Raw genomic sequence first — 20,548 nt, forward strand, 5'->3', positions numbered from 1 at the left:
TTTCTTCAAACAATTCTGGCTTCTTATTTTATTCTAGTATTGTGATAGCTCTGGGTACATTTCACCTTGATAAAAGCACTTTTGGTTGGAGCTATAACTGGATATTCTTGCTGGTTTATCACTATTTCATCTCATCTCATATTGACAACTTCATTCATGGTTCGGGTTATGTTGAATGTAATAAACAACTCAGCCTTTTTTTACATGAAAACAGACTCAAAAGAGCCCGTTGATAATCAGCGTTGCGATAGCTTTCTTATCCTGGATCACCAATATTAGGCTCCTTTTGGGTTACCTGGCTTCACTGAGCCAGAGGAAACTGTATCCTGTCATGATACAGGAACCAGGATGGGGATCACTAACTCTGGTTGAATTACACTGTTGACCCATTCAGAGTGATTACAACTGCGGCTATACCCAGGTCTATACCCAGTTAGAAGGCAGCGGCAGAGACCACCCAGGTGACTGTAAAATATTAATAGAGTGAGTACAGCACACCACTCTGTTGTCTGTCACCCCAGATGGGACTCGAACCCACAATCCCTGGCTTAGGAGGCCAGTGCCTTATCCATTAGGCCACTGGGGCTTCCCTTGACCCTTACTTTTCTAGTTGTCTGAACATAAAGCCAGTTCCACTAAAACGTAACACTATAGAAGCACAATGTGTGGTTTGAAGTAACATAACAATGACCCTCGATGCAACTGTACAAGTAAGAGAAAACAAGAGAAACAGAAAGAGGAGGGGGAGACACATGGAGACACAGTTAAGCCCTGACAGAGAGGAGAACTAAAGCCAAAAACTGTGACATCATGCCAAAATGTGTCCAGAAGAACAGGGAAAAACTAGAACGTGTGTGATGCATTTGAGCATTTAGGTAGAATAGTAAATTCTACCACAAAGTGAGATTAGTGACTTAACCAGCAAACTTTGGGCTTAACTTGAGTTTTCCTTTATCACAAAGCTAGATCAATTTTAACTGGGGTAGATCACCATGGTAAGCTATGCCGCACTGTTATCCTGTTCTGTAACTACAGGATGGTGACAGGGTAGTGGATGCTGATTTGTCTTTGGCAGTGAAAAAAGACAGTAAACTCCAGGAACATGCTTTACCTTGATAATATTACTTTTTGCCAGCAATATATCCAAATTTTCCTGCAGGTATATCAGTGTTTCATCTCATTTCATAGCAATACTCACTCACACACAGGATGAGGATCATTATTTCTTAATGGATTACACTATTGACCCATTCAGAGTGATTAAATGTGGCTGAATGTGTCAGTCAAAGGCAGTGGAGGAGAGCACCCAGACATTAAAAGGCTGTTATAGAGGATGGTTTGTAGCCATCGCCTAGTGTGCTATGGGCTCAGCATGATATTGCTGCACCATTCCACTATCACTCACCCCAGATGGGACTTGAACCCACAATCCCTGGCTTAGGAGGCCAATGCCTTATCCATTAGGCCACTGGGGCTGCACGTGTCCCATATTTCCTAGTTCACTCGACATACAGCTAGTTCCACCATAACACAACACCATGGGTAGCACAATGTGCAGTTATATAAAACATAACAACCGCTCCTGGTGCTCGTGTGACAGCAACAGATAGAAAGGAGAGGGAGACAAATGAAGATACAGTAACTAGAGACAGAAACTGTGACATTGTGCTAAAATGACAGAATGAACACCATTTCCGACAAGCCCCAGACATTTGCGGGCTTAATGTCACAACTGTGCCGTGTGTGTTTCAAGTTAAAAACCAAGCGGAGACCCATTATTCCAATGTTTCTAATGTTTCGCACCTGCGTATTCTTGCGGCCTCATTGGTCGATTGATCACCCTCTGGAAGGCAGCTATCCAATCCCGTTGCTCGGCTTCGGTCTCACAGGCAAACAGGAATTTCCTGTCCGGGGTGACGATGGTGATGCCGTGGTTCCAGTGGTAGCCCTGTGTGGAAGAGGGCAAGCCGGACAGGACGGTGTAGCTGTTCTCCTTACTGCCGATGAACACCTCGCCGCGGGCGTAGGCATCCTGGGAGACAGACAGAGAGAGCGGAAGTCCTGTAAACAAACTCAGAGATTAATCAGAACAGAAGGACAGGTGATGAGGGCTCAGGTCTCTTCTTACCAGAGGGTCTTTGAAATACATGAGCCTCCTGTCGTCCATGGTGAACCACCTCTTCTTGAAGCCCTCCGTGTGCTGTCGCAGACGAGAGACACAGTTACATTTTGGTCTGCGAGTGTCAACAAACTGAAGCCTTACCTTTTTTTTAGGTTAGGCAAGAATCAAATGTTACAATGTCTGTGTCGGGAGGTTGCAAGTAGACATTGCTTCATTTTAATTGTTCACGAGGCAAAACATTTGGAAACCATTACACTATATACATGATCTGCAGACATGTAGGTCAGCTTTGGGCAAATGTCACTGTGAAATCGAGGAGTAATAATAATATTATTCCTGATTTGCTTTAAATGCATGGTAGGAATCAGGGAATATAATCACAGCACAAACCTTTGGACCTGTTTTCTCCATAAAGCCTTCCTTCATGAAGTTTCGGGTCAGTTTGGGCACCAGCTGGAGAAGAAAAGACAAAAGAAAGCCATGTGAAGTAAATGCATTCATGCATACTGGGGTATCAAAACTGACAGTTATACTGTGTGTATTTGCTTATCTATGGTATTTCTAAAAACTGCAACCAGATAGAGAATCTCAATTGCGCATGTGCGATCTCCCTTCATCCTTTTTCTTTTACACATACTTACATTAAAAAAAAATTATTTCAAATTTCAATAATAAGAGAGCGTTCTGTAAAAAAAAGCTTTCTGTTTCCAGGACAATTTTTCTTCAATCCCCTTCAAATCATTAGAGATTCCAATTTAGCTGTTGACATGGACGCTGAATAAAGTGATCTGGGTAGATGTGCATTTACATGCCCCACAGCATTTAATCAGACTATAACTTTTTTGACTTGTGCAAAGTGGTTCTGCTGCTGGGTCAAATTTGCTGAGTTTTTTCCCTGCAAACCTTATTGAGAAAATTTCATTCATTCAATACATAACGTATAGAGGAAGTGGTTCTGTCTGTCAATACAATTTAGTAGTCAGTAACACAAGTGTAACCCAGGTTATTTTCTGTAGCTAAAGTTACAGATGACCCCAAAACACCTCACATGCAGATTGTCAGCCGACGCTACAATTTACAGATGTTCCCTAAACGTCTAATATGCATGCTACTGGTAACATAAGCAACAGACAATTTGTATGTCCAGCAACTTCACTTTACAGCCTGTAGTAACAATGTCACATAGGGCTACTGTTTCAAAATCGAAACATACATTTATTACCCAAAGCACCCACATAATAATGTAACACTAGCAGAGTGCTAAGTATTTTTTTGAATTTATGAACATTTCTTTGTCAAAGAAGTTAATGGCTCGCAGAAAAGGCTGCTGCAGCATGTCGTTTCTGACGCTCTATGTCACCTAATGTTACCCCCAGGTGGGGCAAACAGGCGGACAACACATACTTATACCAACTAGAAAGAAAAGATCAGAAGTGTTTACACAGTTATTAGGTGCTACTATTTTCCTATCGATCGAATCATCAAAGATTTACACCAGCCCTCTCAACCCAATTGTAAATTCCTTCAGATCATGCCGGATCAGGCCAGCCTCTTCTGATTGAGGTGGTTACATGAGACATTCTTATTCTGACTGGAACACTGGGATCCCTATAAACACACCTTTCGTAACTGATAATGATAATTGTGGAACACCGTGATATTTTATGAGATGGTTATCGTACCTCATACTGTTGCAACCCTATTCAGAGGTCAACCCCTGCAAGTCATCTATCTTACAGCAACTGAATAATTCCTCATGTCCCGTCCTGTTCCGCTCTTGGTTTGGGAGTGCATCAACAAGCACTAATAGTTTTGTGTGAATAAATCCTCACCTCCTCGTCACTTGCTCCAGGGAAGGCTACCTGTAGGTAGTGGAACCTGGCCGCTCTGATAGCGTTGAACCAGTCAACCATCTCCTGCAAAAAAAAAAAAAAAAAAAGAAAGAAAAAACACCCTCAGTGGCAACATGTCACACAGTATCTATTCACTTGGACTCTGAGCAAATAATGTGGGTTTTTTTGTCCCCTGGTGCCAGTGCAGGTATCAGTAAGGTGTAGTCAAAGGCGTCAGTGCTGTGCGGATGCTGCAGTGCTGTCGATAACTCCAGCACAGAACAAGAGTGACGGTGACACTGAATGAACCCAATGAACTCCTTCTGTCACAGCCTTCAGTAACACAACTTGGCCAGCAGAGGGAGAGAGACGTTTCTGTCTCAGCCTCTGAACACTGAATAGCTATTAATATCTGTCTGTCTGCTCTCTAATCTTTTCCTTTATCATCAACTCTCTTTCTCTTTCTCTTTCTCTTTCTCTGGAGAGACAGTGGGCACACACACACAAACACACACATATCACATACATATAGAGGTTCAAAATCACAATATTGAGAGTATATAAGTTCAACTGTTTATGAAATCTTTACAACTATGTGACTATTTATCAATTCCTTGTTCTTCCTTAAGAAATAACAATGGCCACTTAGTGTATTAGCTCAGAATGTCCATTATCAGCTCTAAATTACATTACATTTTCCAGGAAACTTCCTCGGATATTATATGGCAATTATGGGACCCATAAAATGAATTGTAAACACAGCGTTTACAAATAATTTCCTAAAGCTTTGCTGTAAAGATACGAACTGAACCAACCACTACTTTACTACAGTTACATGCATAAAACAAACAAAAAAAGAGATGCATTTATCTGTACTGCAGCTCATGTGGAGCAGGAGGATTAATATTTGAGTATGTACTGTACAGCGCTGACATTTGTGTCGAGGCTCTGACCTCATCACTTCCCACAAGGCAAGTGCCCAGTGGAGCACTGCAGGGAGTGGGGAGTGACGTTAGTAATTTCCCTCCTCGCCCTCCCAGGGAAGGTATACTCAGCTCAGACCCTACAGGTGGACACTGGGGTGGATTTGGGGTTTCACCAATACAGTTAAGGTGCTGACGTTAAGGTTTGAGGCTGTTTGAGGTCATTCACACCCATACTGTTAAACACATTTTCTCCCACAGCCATTAAGTATAATAGCCTGCTCTTTCTACACATACTTACTCCCAACTCCTCAAATACTGATGCTTGGTCAGTGCCCCTACACGTCAAACTTCACACTCCAGCGTCAGTTTTGGGTGCTCAGGGATGGCGTGTTAATTTACGTTTGTGACATGCATTGCGTTTTTTCAAAACGAACTTCCATTTTCACAGAAAATGTACAGCTTCCGCTCGCAAAATGCATAGTCTCTTTTCAAATTAATCTTAAAATGTAGATAAATGCTCCCTTTTTAGGTTAACCATAAAACTTAAATTAGTAGCCCAGGGTATTATTTGCTTAAATCAGTGAAATCAACAGGCCTATATTTGGGAGAGGCGTATGTATGGGAAAGGCCTTTAATTCCTTTCACACAAAACTGTTAATCAGCAAAGATGGGAAATACGATCAGATTGTTTACTTTAACCAGTATGACTTGTTTAAAAATGAGGCGTCAGATAATATATCACTTATAAATCGTTCATTTGATGTAGCTCTGACACACAGTGCAACTGAGTGAGAGAGAGTTACAGCACTTGAGGATTACGGCATCGAGCATACCGACACAACACCAACACTATCCTGTTAAACCAATACTCACAACTTGGATTCATTTTTATGAAAAACCCTTTTAAATCTTTTGATCCGAGGACTCATACTAAAGGAATACGAATAACTTACAGGGTAATCGAGGAATGGACACATAATTTGAGGTAGCCAACAACCCGCTTTGATACATCCAAAGAACTTCTATAAAAAAATCAATCAATCAATAAACTGCTTGGCAACCAGGCAGCATGGTAGTGTAGTTGCCTCACAGCAAGAGGGTTCCTTGTTCAGTCCCAGGAGGGAGCCCTTCTGTGTGGAGTTTGCATGTTATCCCTGTATCAGCGTGGGTTTTCTCTGGGTACTCCGGCTTCCTCCCACAGTCCAAAGACATGCAGGTTAATTGGTGACTCTAAATTGCCCATAGGTGTGAATGTGAGTGTGAATGGTTGTCTGTCTCTGTGTGTCAGCCCTGTGATAGTCTGGCAACCTGTCCAGGGTGTACCCCGCCCCTCGCCCAATGTCAGCTGGGATAGGTAGATGCTTGGCAACCGGACCAGGCGCCTAATTGAGACAGTTGTTTATTTATAAAAATGCGTATCACACCGGGCTATTAAAAGGGACTAGACTTTTAACTGAAGGGTGACTCAGCACCTTGGTATCGACGGTAAGGGCCACTGATCAAGCGTTGGTACTTGACAATTTAAATTAATGCAAAAAGTCAGCACTTGACCCTCGTAGTCATTGTCTCGACAACACAAACTGTCTCACTATCCAAATACTCTGTGACTGCACTGTAGCTACTGATACTCCAAAAAGCCAAATGGAAATGAATTATTAAGGGACATTTCCCAGTCCAAGTGTGTGCAAAGCAGACAGCATGCATATTACACTACTAACCCTGTATTTGTGCCCTATATTACTGCATTCTAAGACTTGACATGGAGCATATAAGAAGCATGACACTGCATTGCTGAAAGCACTGAGGAAAGGTTTTCTAAAAGGCAGTGTGTACAGTAACAGAATTCACAAGCAAGTGTTTGACGGTGTACCTTAGCGTCACTGTGGTAGACAAAAATGTTCCTTGTGCTGTTGTCTTTCAGGTAGGTGATCTGCAGGCCGCATGGGTTGCCAATCTTGGCCGGTTGGAAGGTGGCATTGAGGGTTTCGATTTTCATCACCGCTTTGGGATCCCTGGCCTTGGTGGAGGAGGACATGAGGAACAAACAGGGCGTATTGAAAGTGTTGTACTCCTGAGTATTGCTGTACTTTTACCAAAGTGAATTAACTGTAAACACTGTTTAAAATCCGCTGCATCATCTTGCTTACATCCTGCTTGTTGAAGTATTTCAGCGCCCCCTCCCTCTCCGACAGGATGAACTTTCGGCTGAGAAACTGACCGTTGTCTCTTCCTCGTTTCCATAGAAACCCCTCCCTGTACCCTGGGCAGAGAGACAGACAGAGAGAGAGAGAGAGAGAGAGAGAGAGAGAGAGAGGAAAAGTGTTTGAGGTGGGGAGGCTGTTATCAAAAACCCATCGGAGCAGATGAGGGATTAAAACAGAGGAGGCATTTATAACAGTAATGGTGAGATGTTGTAACTGCTTGGTGTGAGATGATACTTCAGTTGAGGCCGAAATCAAAGATCGTTTGAAATCGCATTTAGAAGAAGAGGAAGAAAAAGGAGACGGAGAGAGAGAAAACACAACATCCAAGAGGCAAACAGACAAGAGAGGGGAGAATTTAGCAGGAAATGCAGCATGAGACAGCACACGGGAGATTTTATTGTCTCTAAAGACCAAAGAACACCCCTTTTCATGTTAATGATATGCTGTTCTATTTATAGCCCTTAATGTCTTCTTCCTCTTCTTCTTCTGTCTATTTTAGTAGAAAAAAAAGCTCAGCCTACACTGCCTCCTTTTCTGTCTTTCTCTTCTATTTCAGTCACACTGTGATGTGTTTTCTTTCTAATCTGGATCTATTTTTGTGGCGTAATGGGAGGAAGACGTCTGAGCATAATCAGGTGACTCATTTGCATTTTAGTCATTTGGCTGTTGATGTTATCCAGAGTGTTTTATAATGAGTGGCAATTGTGGAATAAACTCACACTGAAAATGACAAGTGAGGGATGAAAGAGGAGTTAATTTGCCCCGAATGATTTCTGAGAAAAGTGCAGAATAAAGGAAGTGAAATAAGTTTCGAAGAAAGACTTTTCATACGTATAAAAGAGGAAGAAATGGATAAGGGCAGGATCAATTAAGTTACAAGCTTTTAAAGGGCCAGTTCACCCAAAATCTGGTCATCCACACCAATTTCTTTACTGGTCTTTTTCACTCTCCTTACTCAACACCGGCTGTGATTGATTACCTCTCTTCTGTCCTCTTGTCCTCTGCACTCATTCCTCTCCATCTTTGTGTGTGTGGTGTGGGTGTGTGTCTTTGCGGCTGTGACTTTCTGACATGAAACATTCACCTACACTAGCATTACCTCATGGATCAATAGCCCTCCTTGTCCCCACCCTCGCCTCCTTCCCTGACACTCTTTTTCCTTCCTCCTATCCTTTGCATATCAGATCAATATTAACACTGGCTGCTGCGGAGGCCAGGTTACTGCCAATAGTACGTCTCAGCCACACACACACACACACACACACACACACACACACACACACACACACACACACACAGATGTCATGCACCTCACAGTGAGTGATGAAGAGAGCATGAATGCACAAATAGAGATGACAAAATGACTCATATTATTACACTGTGTGTGTGTGTGTGTGTGTGTGTGCGCGCACAGTTCTCCACTGTAACAATAAACGAATGAGGTCACTGCAAGCCAATCAGAGAGCTCCATCTTCAACAAGACGTGAAATGTATACCAGTTGACACACAGCCACCCCACACACAAATACTGCACCCTCAACCTCCACACACACACACACACACACACACACACACACACACACACACAAACCAACAAAAGACACACACATACACACACACTGTTTAAATGGCACCTTCATTCTCCTACAGTGACAATTACAGTGTCATTGCTTGAATATAGCTTACAACGCTTTAAACTGCAAACATACACACAACCACTTAGGAGAAGATGGATGAAAATGAGCGTTTGAAAGTCGGCGATGGATGTTTCAGGATAACTGAATTCCAGCTAAAGGCATCCTCCGCTGGGGGATGTTCGTCCGAGGAGTTTTCAAGGTTCTGCTTATTGAAGGGTAAACAACGCAAGATTGACACAACAACAGAGCGGCCATTTTTGCTTTTTTCTTTCAGATGTAAAAACTAAGAGCAATCAGTTTTTGGCAAAAATGGTGCATAGCAACAACACATGTAACACTATCAAGGCCTGCTGTTATTTTCCTTTTCTTTGTATTCAGGAAATCATGATGAATATCAAATATTGCATCATATTTACAGGTTAGTTACAAAAAATCATGAAATGAAAACACTGCTATGTTTTCGCATCTCTTGCTGACCTGCCCAGTTGCCCACACAATGGAGGAAGTCACAGCTTTTTGGAACAGAGGGATGTAGGTGACTTATTATAAGAGATGTAATTCACCTTGCAGTTTCACACAAAACTAAACTGTTCCAACAAACCTGTGGTAAACTGCAACGTTCTTGACTTACAAAATTATCCTTTAAATTAACACACATCATAAGTATAATCCAAGGCATACTTAAAATGTGATAAAAAAAATTATTTGTCATTCGTTGCTGACTACTGCACATCTTTTTACCGCTTTAAGGTTCCATGGGAAACACCAGAAGGAGAGGGACTTCGCCTCTCTATAGGCTAAATGAGGGAAGCATAAGTGAGAAGTGAAGATATTTTGCTGGTCTTAGTCTGAACTTGAGGGTCGCAGAGATGCTTTTCAGGCTTTCTTTGAATGCAGAGAATTAACATTACATGACATTTTAACTTTTTTTTTTTCAAAGCTGTATTTGACATTTTGGGAAATAGGCAGCATTAGATGATCACATTGATACCACTCATATCTATCCAGTAAATATGCAGCTACATTCTGGAGATGGTAAGATAATCTTAACTGAGCATAAAGACTGGAAGCAGGAGAAGACAGCTAACCATTGCTCTGGACTATTTTTTGGCCAGGCAGGGAAAAAAGCACTTTGGTGTTTGTAAGAATTAAACAAAGAAGATACAATGTTAGTTGGTGAGCTTAGATACGTTGGTAGGCAGATTTCCTTACTTTTGGACAGAGTCAGGCTGGCTGTTTTTCCCTGTCGCCAGTATTTATGGTAGGCTAAGCTAACTCTCCTGGCTCATATTTACCATACAGACACGATCATGGTATCACATCTAACTCTTGGCAAAAAAAAAAAAAGAAATGTGCATAAGACTAATCCTTTAATAGCGTTTTTTAGAGGCGAGAGTAAGTAAAACCTGTGCAAGTCACAAGCATGTTTCAAAATCATGTCTTAACCTTCAAAACTCAAACAAGTCCCATGATACCTTAGTGAGAATCAAGCAAGTCAAGTCCCCTGCTATAAGACAAGCAATGCAGTCTTTGCTAAGATCAAGCAAGTCACAAGTCAAGTCAAATCAAATTCTGATGATCTGGACTAGCCCCCTCCATCATAGCTGCATGCGCGTCCTAGTAGGTTGCCAGGTTTGCACTCATTGCTCAAGGAATCCTCCAGTCATGAGTCAGAGGAAAAAATGTAACTTCTCTCTCTATAAAATGCAAATATTTAATAAAAAAAGTCAAGTCTCAAGTCATAAATAATAAGTCAAGTCTTTATTGAGTGCCCCCTTCTCTGTTGTTTTTACATAGCTGAGACCAGGTCCTTTTAGTGCATAGGTCATCATTATATATTCAAGTATTCGCCTTCTAACCAGCCAAATATTCAAAAATCTGCTTGCATGAGGGTCTTCATAAGTATAGTAATACCTGCAGAGTAAGGCTCCTGTTTTTCGATGAACTCAAACTCATTCCTCTCGTACTTGGCTCTGATCCACTGCTCTCTCAGCATCCTGGAGACACAGAAACACACACAGTCAGTTCTCACATCAGTTTGTCTGTTGTTACTTTAGGTTTCTTACCTAACCCTGATTAAACTGAATAGTTAAATAGTCATTGCTTATGTTCTACGACACTCATGGACATGTATCGCATTGAAACATAAAGCATTCTGTATCAAACCTGATCACTGCCTCTGTTTCCACAGTTTCTAGCAAAGCTGCATATAAAGGAAGCATTCTCAATTTTAGACCTTCTTTCTCTTCAGTGTGTGGAGAAACAAATGGCAACAGTCAGCACATCACCATGCCAACAATCTCTCTCATCCTGTTTCCTTCTCTGCGTCTCTCAACCTTTCAATCTCCGCTTCAGGCTCCAAACAACCATTCTATCAACATCAAGAGGTAACGTGTCGTACTCTTAGCAGATATCTCTTTGAATGACACCTTCTAGTGACACTGGATAGGAACTAAAACCCTGTGGTTCTCAGGGGAGTAGAGTGAGCGAACACAAGACGCAATGGCACAGACACAAAGGAAGACACTTCTCTTTCATCTGAGCTTTATCTCACTCTGCCTGTCTTCTGTTTCTATTTGAATCAAACTCAGTTGGAGGGAGACAGACACAGAGAGAGATGGATGGACAAGCTGAAAATGCCCACGAAAATCTGTGTCACCACCTCAGCTTACACAACTAAAGTGTTTGCAGTAGGAAAGGTACAATAGAAGAAAAACTATTTCTGGAGGCAGACTCAAAAATATATATTTGTTGGTGTAGAACGATCTGTGCTATACAGCAGGCTCCAGATAAATTAAAATGTATACTTACAGAACTGTGATGATGTCAAAAAAAAAAACCTTAAACTTAATTAATCCACTTTGATTCAAAGATCTAAAATATAAAACATGAAACAGTTGACCACAGGGGCTTTTACAGCAAAAGAGGAAGTGGTATTTATGTGATATACACAGTGAGAGGTGTGAAACTGTATACTGAATCTTCATTTACAGTAACAATGTCCCACCACACGGTATTTGCATCACTTTAGCACTTATCGGCATGCAGTGTACCCGCCTCTGCATTCAGCCTTTTCTTATCACATTCAGTTTCAGGCAGTGTGAGAAGAGAAGTGTGGAGCTCAACAATGGCCAATATTACATACAGACTACTTAATATTTTTAGATTAACAATAAAACAAATGGCTATGTGTAGCATGAAAGGGTTGCTCTTGATAATCTCCCCACAGATAATTAGCACCAGAGCATGGATGTTGTCCAAAGACTAGGGGTGTAACAGTACACGCATTTGTATAGAACCATTCGGTGTGAGGCTTTCAGTTTGGTATGCATTACTGATCGAATGACATGTTTCACTATCCTGTTACATTTGGAAAATAAAATATACAGCTTAGATTCCATGAAATATAATGTTCTCAGGGCCACTGCGCTCAACAAGGCAGAACACACATCGTAACTGGCAACATGCTGTCTGCCCATCCTACCCCCAACCCAAAACAGAAGACTCACTCAGGTATAGCTCCATCATTGTTCAAAGTTAGCTTTAATAAACAAGTAAATCTAAATAAAATAAAATAAAAAAATAAAAACATTTAAATATCTAGGAAATTTCTATGGAATTTCTACTTTTTTGCTGCATCGAAAACGTACTGTACCATCAAACTAAACCATGAATTTAGTGAATTGTTACCAAAGATATTAAAGGGGCAATAAGCGAAATCGTTTCACCGCTAGGTTCGTTGTTGTGCACTGCCTGTAGAGCAAAACAAAGTGTGTCATGAGCCACTCCTCCCTCTACCTCTGCTCTCCAACACTCCCCACCCCCCCACTCGCCTCGTCTGTGCCAGCGAGTACCGCAGCATCTCCACGGACTATCACATCCAGACGGTCCTGGTGTTTCTTCCGCAGGCTCCGCTTCACTCAGCTTCACTCAGCTGCCCGATATACCCGCTGCTTCTTCCCACATTAACCTAAATAACAAACCAGGGCTCGGTGCTCCGGTTGAATCCAAACGGAGAGCCGCTAGCTGGGAAGCTAGCAGAGGCTAACTGGCTGTGTTGGCAGCTGAGTGAAGTGGAGCATGAGGAGGAAGCACCGGTTAGCCCACTCACTCGCCACAGAGGTGAGGAAATAAAACCTAAACAGCCAACTTAGTTTGGCTTAGTTTAGCAGTTAGCGATGTCTTTCACTCACTCTCGGTCTCTGCTGTGTTTAGCTATTTCCCTGCTTTCCTGTTAGCGTTAGCACTGAGCTTGTAGTCAGGCTCACGGTCTCACGGAGAAGAGCTGGAACATTAGCATGGCAGCCGATTAGTGCTAACGTCCCCACGCTTCTCCGCCAGGCTCAGTGAGTCGGAGCCAAGAAGCGTAGGGAGATTGGCGTTAGCACTAGTTGGCTGCCATGCTAACATTCCAACTCTTCTTCGTGAGACTGTGAGCCTGGCGGGCTCACAGTCTCACGGAGAAGAGAGGAATATTAGCGTTAGCTCCCAGAGTTAGCACTAGAGCTACTACAGCTACTGGAGTAAATTACAGCTATGGAGCACTTCTACCAGCTCTTCTAGTCACTGAGCCTCGCCTCCATTTCAGCAAATATATTGCATTTATTACAGGTACCATCATCATTGAAGTAGGCAGGGGAATAGCTAAACACAGCCGCCAGGCTACATTTTACAATGCTAATTGCAAATGTTAGCTGGGCTGCCGGGCTACTCATCTAACACAACCGTAACGCCTGACCCATTGCTGGGACAGAGCCGCTAATAACTCAAGCTCCGGACATTAACCCATGCTACGATTGTAACATTAAATTTAATTGAATCGACGTAGTGACATGTGCCTAACGTTACTGTAACACTTATTAAAACAGACATTTGACTTTATGTTGTATCTGTCCAGGAGAAGAAGAGCTAGCTCCGAGTCAGATTATAGCCCCTTTAGCTCTTGCAGTGCTCTCCACCTTGGAAATGCAAGGTCAATGTTAATCCGAGTTCTGTCCCTGTCTTATCCGACAACTTATTCGCCAACAACCGTTGTTTCTTCAGAGGTAATGTCAGATCCTGGTCGTCTTCAGGTGGACTTTCCGCTCTCTGCCATTTCATTTTGAAAATACGCGCTGCCATTGCTCATTGGCTGTAGCCTTTTATAGGGAGGGAGGGCCAAGAGCTCCGAGAGGGGGGGGGGGGGGGGGATTCACATGAACGTACATGAACACGCAGCTGGACCGGTTTGTAAACAATGGGCTGGAGATCAACACAGAGAGAGGGTGTGTGAGGTCATGCTATACTCCAGATGAAATTACACCCCTAGTTCTTCACACAGCAATTTTTTAATTCCTTCAATCTAGAAATGATGAATTTTGCTTATTGCTCCTTTAAAATTACATACATTTTACACTTAGCCTAGATGTCACGCAAACAAAGATAACTTTTCTAAAGTCTGGAAAAGCTTTGCAAATATTATCCCTTGTATTATGAATTTGAATTTAAAGAGGTTTTACAATTTGCCTTGTTTTTACAGAGAGGGTGGAAAAACTATTTTTAAGCCACAGGGTGTTTTGTTGTTGCAGTGATTGCTATCGGCAAGGCTAACTGACGACAGCATATCTAACGTTAGCTCTCTTACTAATTCCATGCTCGATAAAGGCTGCAAGTATTTTGACTTGTCATAGAAAGAAAGGCACAGGCGTTCAGTTTTGGACTGGCCATTGGGGAGCCTATAGCTGTAGTGACTCGGCAGGGGTACTCTGTAATATCAGGTAGCAATTGAAACAACCAAAACTGAAAATATACATTAGTCTGTGCAAGCAGCAACCCTTCAGGGATGAAAAATGAAGCCAACGTCTAACTGCAGTTCCTCTGACGGCCACTTGAGGCTGACCCTGAAGGACAGCCAATCCCATAGATTGTATAAATAATGGACATAGCTACTGTAACGTCACCCAATGGTTTGTGGGCTGCTGTTTTGAAGCCAGTTCAACATTTGGCAATTGCCATCTTGATTTTTTGGAGCCAAAGGTGCCCATTTGGATGAGAGCTTGGTGCTATGAAGGAGCGAGGGATGGATCTTACTCATAGACTGTGGTGGTGCCTCACAGACAGCCTGACACTAAAGCATCCCCGCTTTTAAATATGCATAATTTTTGGCACTATTAAAATATAAACCGATGTTTTGGGTTTTTTTTTTAAAAAAGAATCATCCCCTGTACAGTTGTCATGAATGTTGACAATAGCTAGCGAGACCAAAACTGTTTTTGCACCAGGCAGTAAACATGTTTCTTTTTGCATTTTAACATGTGTGTGGGTGGTTTAACTCTGTTTTTGAGGCTACCTCAAGTGGTCATTCGCTAAACTGCAGTTTTTGGCACTCTTGCATTGGCTTGCATCGTCATTTAGTCAATCCCCATTAGACCCCCATGTTAAAATGCCGACATTACAGCATAAATAAACATGTTTACAGCCTGGTACAAAAATATTTGATGGTCAGAGATAAAATTGACTTGTTAAATACTTTCTCTACAGATGAACATTGCTCTGAAAAGGAACGGATGGAGGAGGAGGGAGCAGGAACCAGCATAGATCCAATTACAGGTGCACTACTGAATATAATATTATGTGTCTGTGAAGTAGGCTAAATTAGAGATACAAACTGAGGAGGCAGGTTTCAGAAAGACATCCTGAAGTGTCTTCAAGGTCTTCAGCATCATCAGATTCTCTTTATACCTGAAAAACTGTTAAAATTATTGCTAAAAAATATTCTGCACATGCCCTTCGGGTGCTCTCATAAAAAGCCTTTCCATCTCAAAAGTGCTAAATCTCAGTGCCAGTCCGCCCCTGCAGGTGTTACTAATAACATTAACGATGAAACAGCCAGTTTAGTGTTTACACCTGTGCTTATGTCAAAATGGCTTCCAGGAAAAAGGCAATCCAGCAGCCTAGCTGTAGCCAGTTTGCTCCTGTTAGCAATAGCAACACAAAAGAACACACCACTCTCTATCTTTTTACTATTTATAGAGGAAACAGTAGTCAAAATATGAGTGAACGTACAAGTCACCTTTGATATTTTGTCCAGTAAAGGTTATATTACATAATGACACACAAACACTGACCTTTAAGTGACACTGGTGCCATTGTGGAAGCTCAGTGGAAAACTGACTCACAAAATAATTAATGACCATGCAAAACAAGAGGTAGTTGGAAAGTGAATATTGTTACATGGTGTATTTATCACGAAACTGACAAAATGTATCTGCTCGGTTAATGTTAGCCTTGCTGTCTTTTAGCTAACTAGCATGTAGGCTAATTCATTTAGCATATTTTCTCTTTTCAGACAATAAACTGCTTGTACAAAGCTCACATTGGCTGCACCTCAAGTATTTCTGTTATGGAAGGGACAAGTGAAAAAACACTTACTTGCAGTCAGTGTGTGTTGGTCTGTAGTAGAAAGCAGGAACCTTCTGCTCATATTTGGCCCTGGCTGCATTGTTTCCTGTGGCAGCCATCAACTGAAACAGAGACAGGAAAACACAATTTGGTCATCTTAATACTGCTCACAGTCAGATAATCACTTCAAAAAATATACAGTGGCTTTCGCAGTGATTCATTTAACATGTCCAGGGTGAATTGACAAGCAAAATACAGTTTATCTAACACCATATTTAACGTGTTGTTAATTAGTTACAGTTTAAAGGTATTTTATTCTGAAAATCCCTCTATCATGTAAAACAGTTTGGTTCAGGTAAATTTAAAGATTCAAGAACATACCATAGGTTAGCTTTCATGTTTTTATTGGGGGAGACAAATTTTAACCCTCCAATAAAAACATAAAAGTAGCAGAGGACTTTTATTTTGACAAAATTAAAGATATTTCCACCATAAATTGATGCAGAAAGGCCACAAATGAGCTATATGCACACAGTGGTGCTGACGTACTTCCTGTTAAAGCTAAGACAGCCACATCACTTCTGCGCTTTTATTCCGCTGAACATCACTAAGTGCCTCTTTGTCAAGCTTCCAGTAATTACTTAGTTTTTCCTCCGATGCGGAAACCAGTTGACAATGGATTGTCACTATCTGGAGGGAGAAATTTACAGCTAGCTCGCATACCCAAGTTTGTAGTCGGCATTTCAAGAAAGAGGATGTTCGTGAACCAGCTATGAGACAGTGCACTGACTGTTAAAGACGGAACGGCTCCAGCGTTGTTTGAATGGAACAATTTATCTGTTCCACCTTCAAGACTGGGAGTGTGGGAGAGGAAAGAGCGAGGGTATGACACAGAGGATGACACACTGGGAGAGGAGGCTACAATCTCCGATGACCATGACTACACTTCGGCTCAGGATCCCGCAGGTGTCAGCTTAGCTCTCGATAAATGAAAATAAATTATGAAATTATGGAATTATGAAAATAAATCACTAGAATGCAGGAAATCAAGTGTTTGATGTTCAAAATCTTCTAGTGGAGGACTTCCAAACCAGTGGCGTAAGGTAGTTATGACAGGCTCCAATGCCCGCTATTATGACAGACCCTAGTGCACACCATTGTGCACATATCATCTCATCACATGATCAGATAATTGACATTAGATAACATCATATTTTTTATTATTGCATATCTGTATATGACAAAAAATACCACAGAAAACAGAAAATTTTAAGTAAATTCAACAACTTTAATAGTTTGTTATGGTTTATGTAGAATATGGATAATTTTGTGGTAGATGCTATTGACTATTTTACAAAAAAAAAGGAAAATGCCAAAGATGGGTTTGCCTTTTTCAAGGACATAAGTTGGCCATCAAGTTGGCAATCACTCATAAGGACCTATTCTCCTCCTAACACATTGTATTGTCCTTGTATTGTCGCCTGGATTTCAAAATAAAACCTGATAAAACAAACATAGCACCAACTTCTTAATACCTTAAGGACATTACAAAATAGACACATTTTTTTCTTACTTTTTTTTTTTTAAAGTCACCTTTTACAGCAGATCGACATTACAGCAGCCGTGACATTTCAAAAAAGTAAGACCTGGACAATGGTGACAACAAAACTACAATAGGAAAAAGGAAAATAGCATTAAACTTTAAATGAGACAACAAAAAATGGGCTAAAGCACAGAAAATCTTAAGTATGACAGAACTTCTTCAGCTGTGGGATTAATTGTAGAATTGGCTACACCGCACTGAGACGTGTCTGCCTTCTTCCCCCGTTCCCTCCATTGTTCGTTTCATCCAAGGATAATCCCTGAGCCCAATCCAGCTGGCTGGATCCCTCAATGTGCCTCTCTTATCCTCTGAGGGGCTCTGGGAAGGGATGCAGCACTCTGGCGTTTTATTGCAGAGGTCAAATAGCAGCAGAAAATTCAACCGAAATACGAACCTCTGAAGAAAGTCACGGGAATCAACGTGACACATCTGCTGCCAAAATATGATGCATTCTACACCTCAGATGTGACATTTAGAACATGACATTAATGTCATCAAAGCAGAAGATCTGGAACGTTTTAGTGCCATTTAATAATCACCTCCTTTCCACTATCCATTATTAGGTATGCCTTGCCTTTGTGTGAAGTGCTCACTATTCCAGACTGTGAGTCACAAACATCTGCAAAGCCTGACATTCACTTACTGCGCAATAAAACAACATATTCATGATAACATCATTTACAAGGCAACAACAAATGATACCAGGCAAGTCTGATTTTTATTCTCAATGGCATCATGTAAAACAAAGAGCTGAGGCCTTATTAATTAAAACATGCACTCCCACCCTCACGCAGTAACAATGATAAATCTCAGCTGTTCTACATCCATCTGCTCCTGCACATACAAGTCCCAGTAGCCTTAATGTGGAGTTACTTGTTGTGGACAAATGTAGCAACTGTACCCTTTTATGTTTTTCTTCTATCTTACTATATAATGACAAAAACTCTGTCTGTGGGTGTGTCTGTGTCTCTGTTCCATGTTTTTCTCCTCACTGACTTGGTCAATCCATGTGAAATTTGGCACAGTGGTAGAGGGTCATGGGAGGATGCGAATGAAGCAATATTACATCAAATGGCCAAAGGGGGGCGCTATAGCAACCCACTGAAATTGCAAACTTTGAATGGGCATATCTCATGCCCCGTATGTCGTAGAGACATGAAACTTTGCACAGAGATGCCTCTCCTCATGAGGAGCAAATTTGCCTCAAGAACCTACAACTTACGGTTATATAGATTTTCCGCCATTTTTAATTTTTTTGAGAAACACTTAAAATCAATCTCTTTCTAGTGATTTTGACCGATCTGCATGAAACTCGGTGAACATAATCTAGGGGCCAATATCTAAAGTTCCCTCTTGGCAAAAGTTGGAAAACTTACTAAAACTGAGCTTCTATAAGGCAATGAATATTGCGGAGGGCGTGGCTCATCAAACAAAATGGGGGTGCTAGAGAGCTAATTTCTTATCTAGGCCTAACAGCCATATCAATTTTTACTAAACTTGGCAGATATGTAGAACAGGACGCCTCTTTTTTTGCCTATATTTGACAGGATACTGAAGCATGACAGGAAGGATGGGAGAGAGAGAGAGCAAGGAAGACATGCAGCAAAGAACGAAGGCTGGATTCCAACCCCCACCGCTGCAACAAGGGCTAGCTGCACCTTTCCCGTGTGAACTACCAGTGCAACCCACTTTTAAGTCAATACAACATATAAACACTTTAACTATCTGCCTTTCAACGTGCTACCTCAACTACTAATGGACAGTTTTAGCCCACTAACTATCCCACTATTGGCAATGGTTCTACTGTACTTTCAATAAAGCAATCGTACTATCAAATTCCCAAAAACTCTGTCTGAATACACTGCACTTCTTATGGGTTCAGTTGACTATTTAATCTGCAATTTCCTATGACCTGTATCCCAAACACACACCATGTGAAACTGTACGTGGGCAACTGTGCATTCAATGGGTATGGACTAATTGCTTTATTAATCTCAGTTTTGCAACTGTCTGACAATGCCTCTCTACAAACTAGGGGAGCCCGGGGATGGTTGGCACACATATTTTCTGGTCCTTTGAAGGTCACAGAAACAAACTGAAACGTCAAAATATTTGCTTTCTTCACCTACTCCCATGTTAAAACATCTGAAAGTCACTAACACTCATGGTGAGGGTGACATTTCAGCTTTACTGTATCGAAAGTAAAAAAGTGGTCTGTCAACTAAATGTATAATTAAACTGTGCTAGACAGAGATGCTAGAAATGTGTAAACTGTAGTTAGTAGATGTGGTGGTTAGCTACAGTTTGACAGGATTTGAAAGTCTGTGATGAGTGATGGTAACTGGGGAACTTAATTTCATCTCAAAGTCTGGTAAAATGTGCACAGGGTTGGTTGCCACACAGATTTAAATTGAACTGTAACTGTATTTTGGGAGACTAAAACTATTTTAAAAGTTAAAAAAGAATGTTTATATTGTTAATTTTTCATTACTATTTTGAATGGTCAATGGCAAAATTAGACATTCCAAGTGATTAAAAACTGGCTTAAAAATGTTGCTTGGTTTTAAAAATGGATAGATATTCTAACGAAAGCTTGTGTTTTCTGGTTCTTGTTTGAATTAAAGGTTCAAATTGTTTCCACTGATTGCTTCGTTTTTTTACTGTAACATTTGATCCAACTACTTAAACCCTATGATGGGACCGGTTGGCACAAATGCACAACATGACTTTAATCACAAATCACCTAATTTAAAAAAAAAAAAAAAAAAAACATTTGTGAACACGAGGACACATTTATTTATAGATAAGACCTCAACCTCTCATTTGCTGCTGGTTAAAATATTC

The 20,548-nt window shown here is 41.2% G+C and overlaps 1 protein-coding gene and 2 non-coding genes across 3 annotated transcripts in view; all 3 read right to left on the minus strand.

Moving 5' to 3' along the window:
• The window catches only part of LOC125880767 (arf-GAP with dual PH domain-containing protein 1-like), a 46,272-nt gene that overhangs the window by 2,684 nt on the left and 23,040 nt on the right, over positions 1–20,548 (minus strand). The window contains exons 3-10 of the mRNA XM_049563485.1: positions 16,132–16,223; positions 10,636–10,718; positions 7,028–7,140; positions 6,751–6,897; positions 3,955–4,038; positions 2,513–2,575; positions 2,129–2,200; positions 1,804–2,032 (exon numbers count right to left, since the gene is read on the minus strand). Of these exons, the coding sequence (XP_049419442.1) occupies positions 1,804–2,032; positions 2,129–2,200; positions 2,513–2,575; positions 3,955–4,038; positions 6,751–6,897; positions 7,028–7,140; positions 10,636–10,718; positions 16,132–16,223 (883 nt within the window). The remainder of the gene's footprint in view (positions 1–1,803; positions 2,033–2,128; positions 2,201–2,512; positions 2,576–3,954; positions 4,039–6,750; positions 6,898–7,027; positions 7,141–10,635; positions 10,719–16,131; positions 16,224–20,548) is intronic.
• On the minus strand, positions 514–586 carry trnar-ccu (transfer RNA arginine (anticodon CCU)). The gene has a single exon. It is a non-coding gene; the product is annotated as a tRNA-Arg (tRNA).
• trnar-ccu (transfer RNA arginine (anticodon CCU)) lies at positions 1,403–1,475 on the minus strand. The gene has a single exon. It is a non-coding gene; the product is annotated as a tRNA-Arg (tRNA).

Source organism: Epinephelus fuscoguttatus, linkage group LG20 (genome assembly GCF_011397635.1).
Source record: "Epinephelus fuscoguttatus linkage group LG20, E.fuscoguttatus.final_Chr_v1".
NCBI classification, from domain to species: domain Eukaryota; kingdom Metazoa; phylum Chordata; class Actinopteri; order Perciformes; family Serranidae; genus Epinephelus; species Epinephelus fuscoguttatus.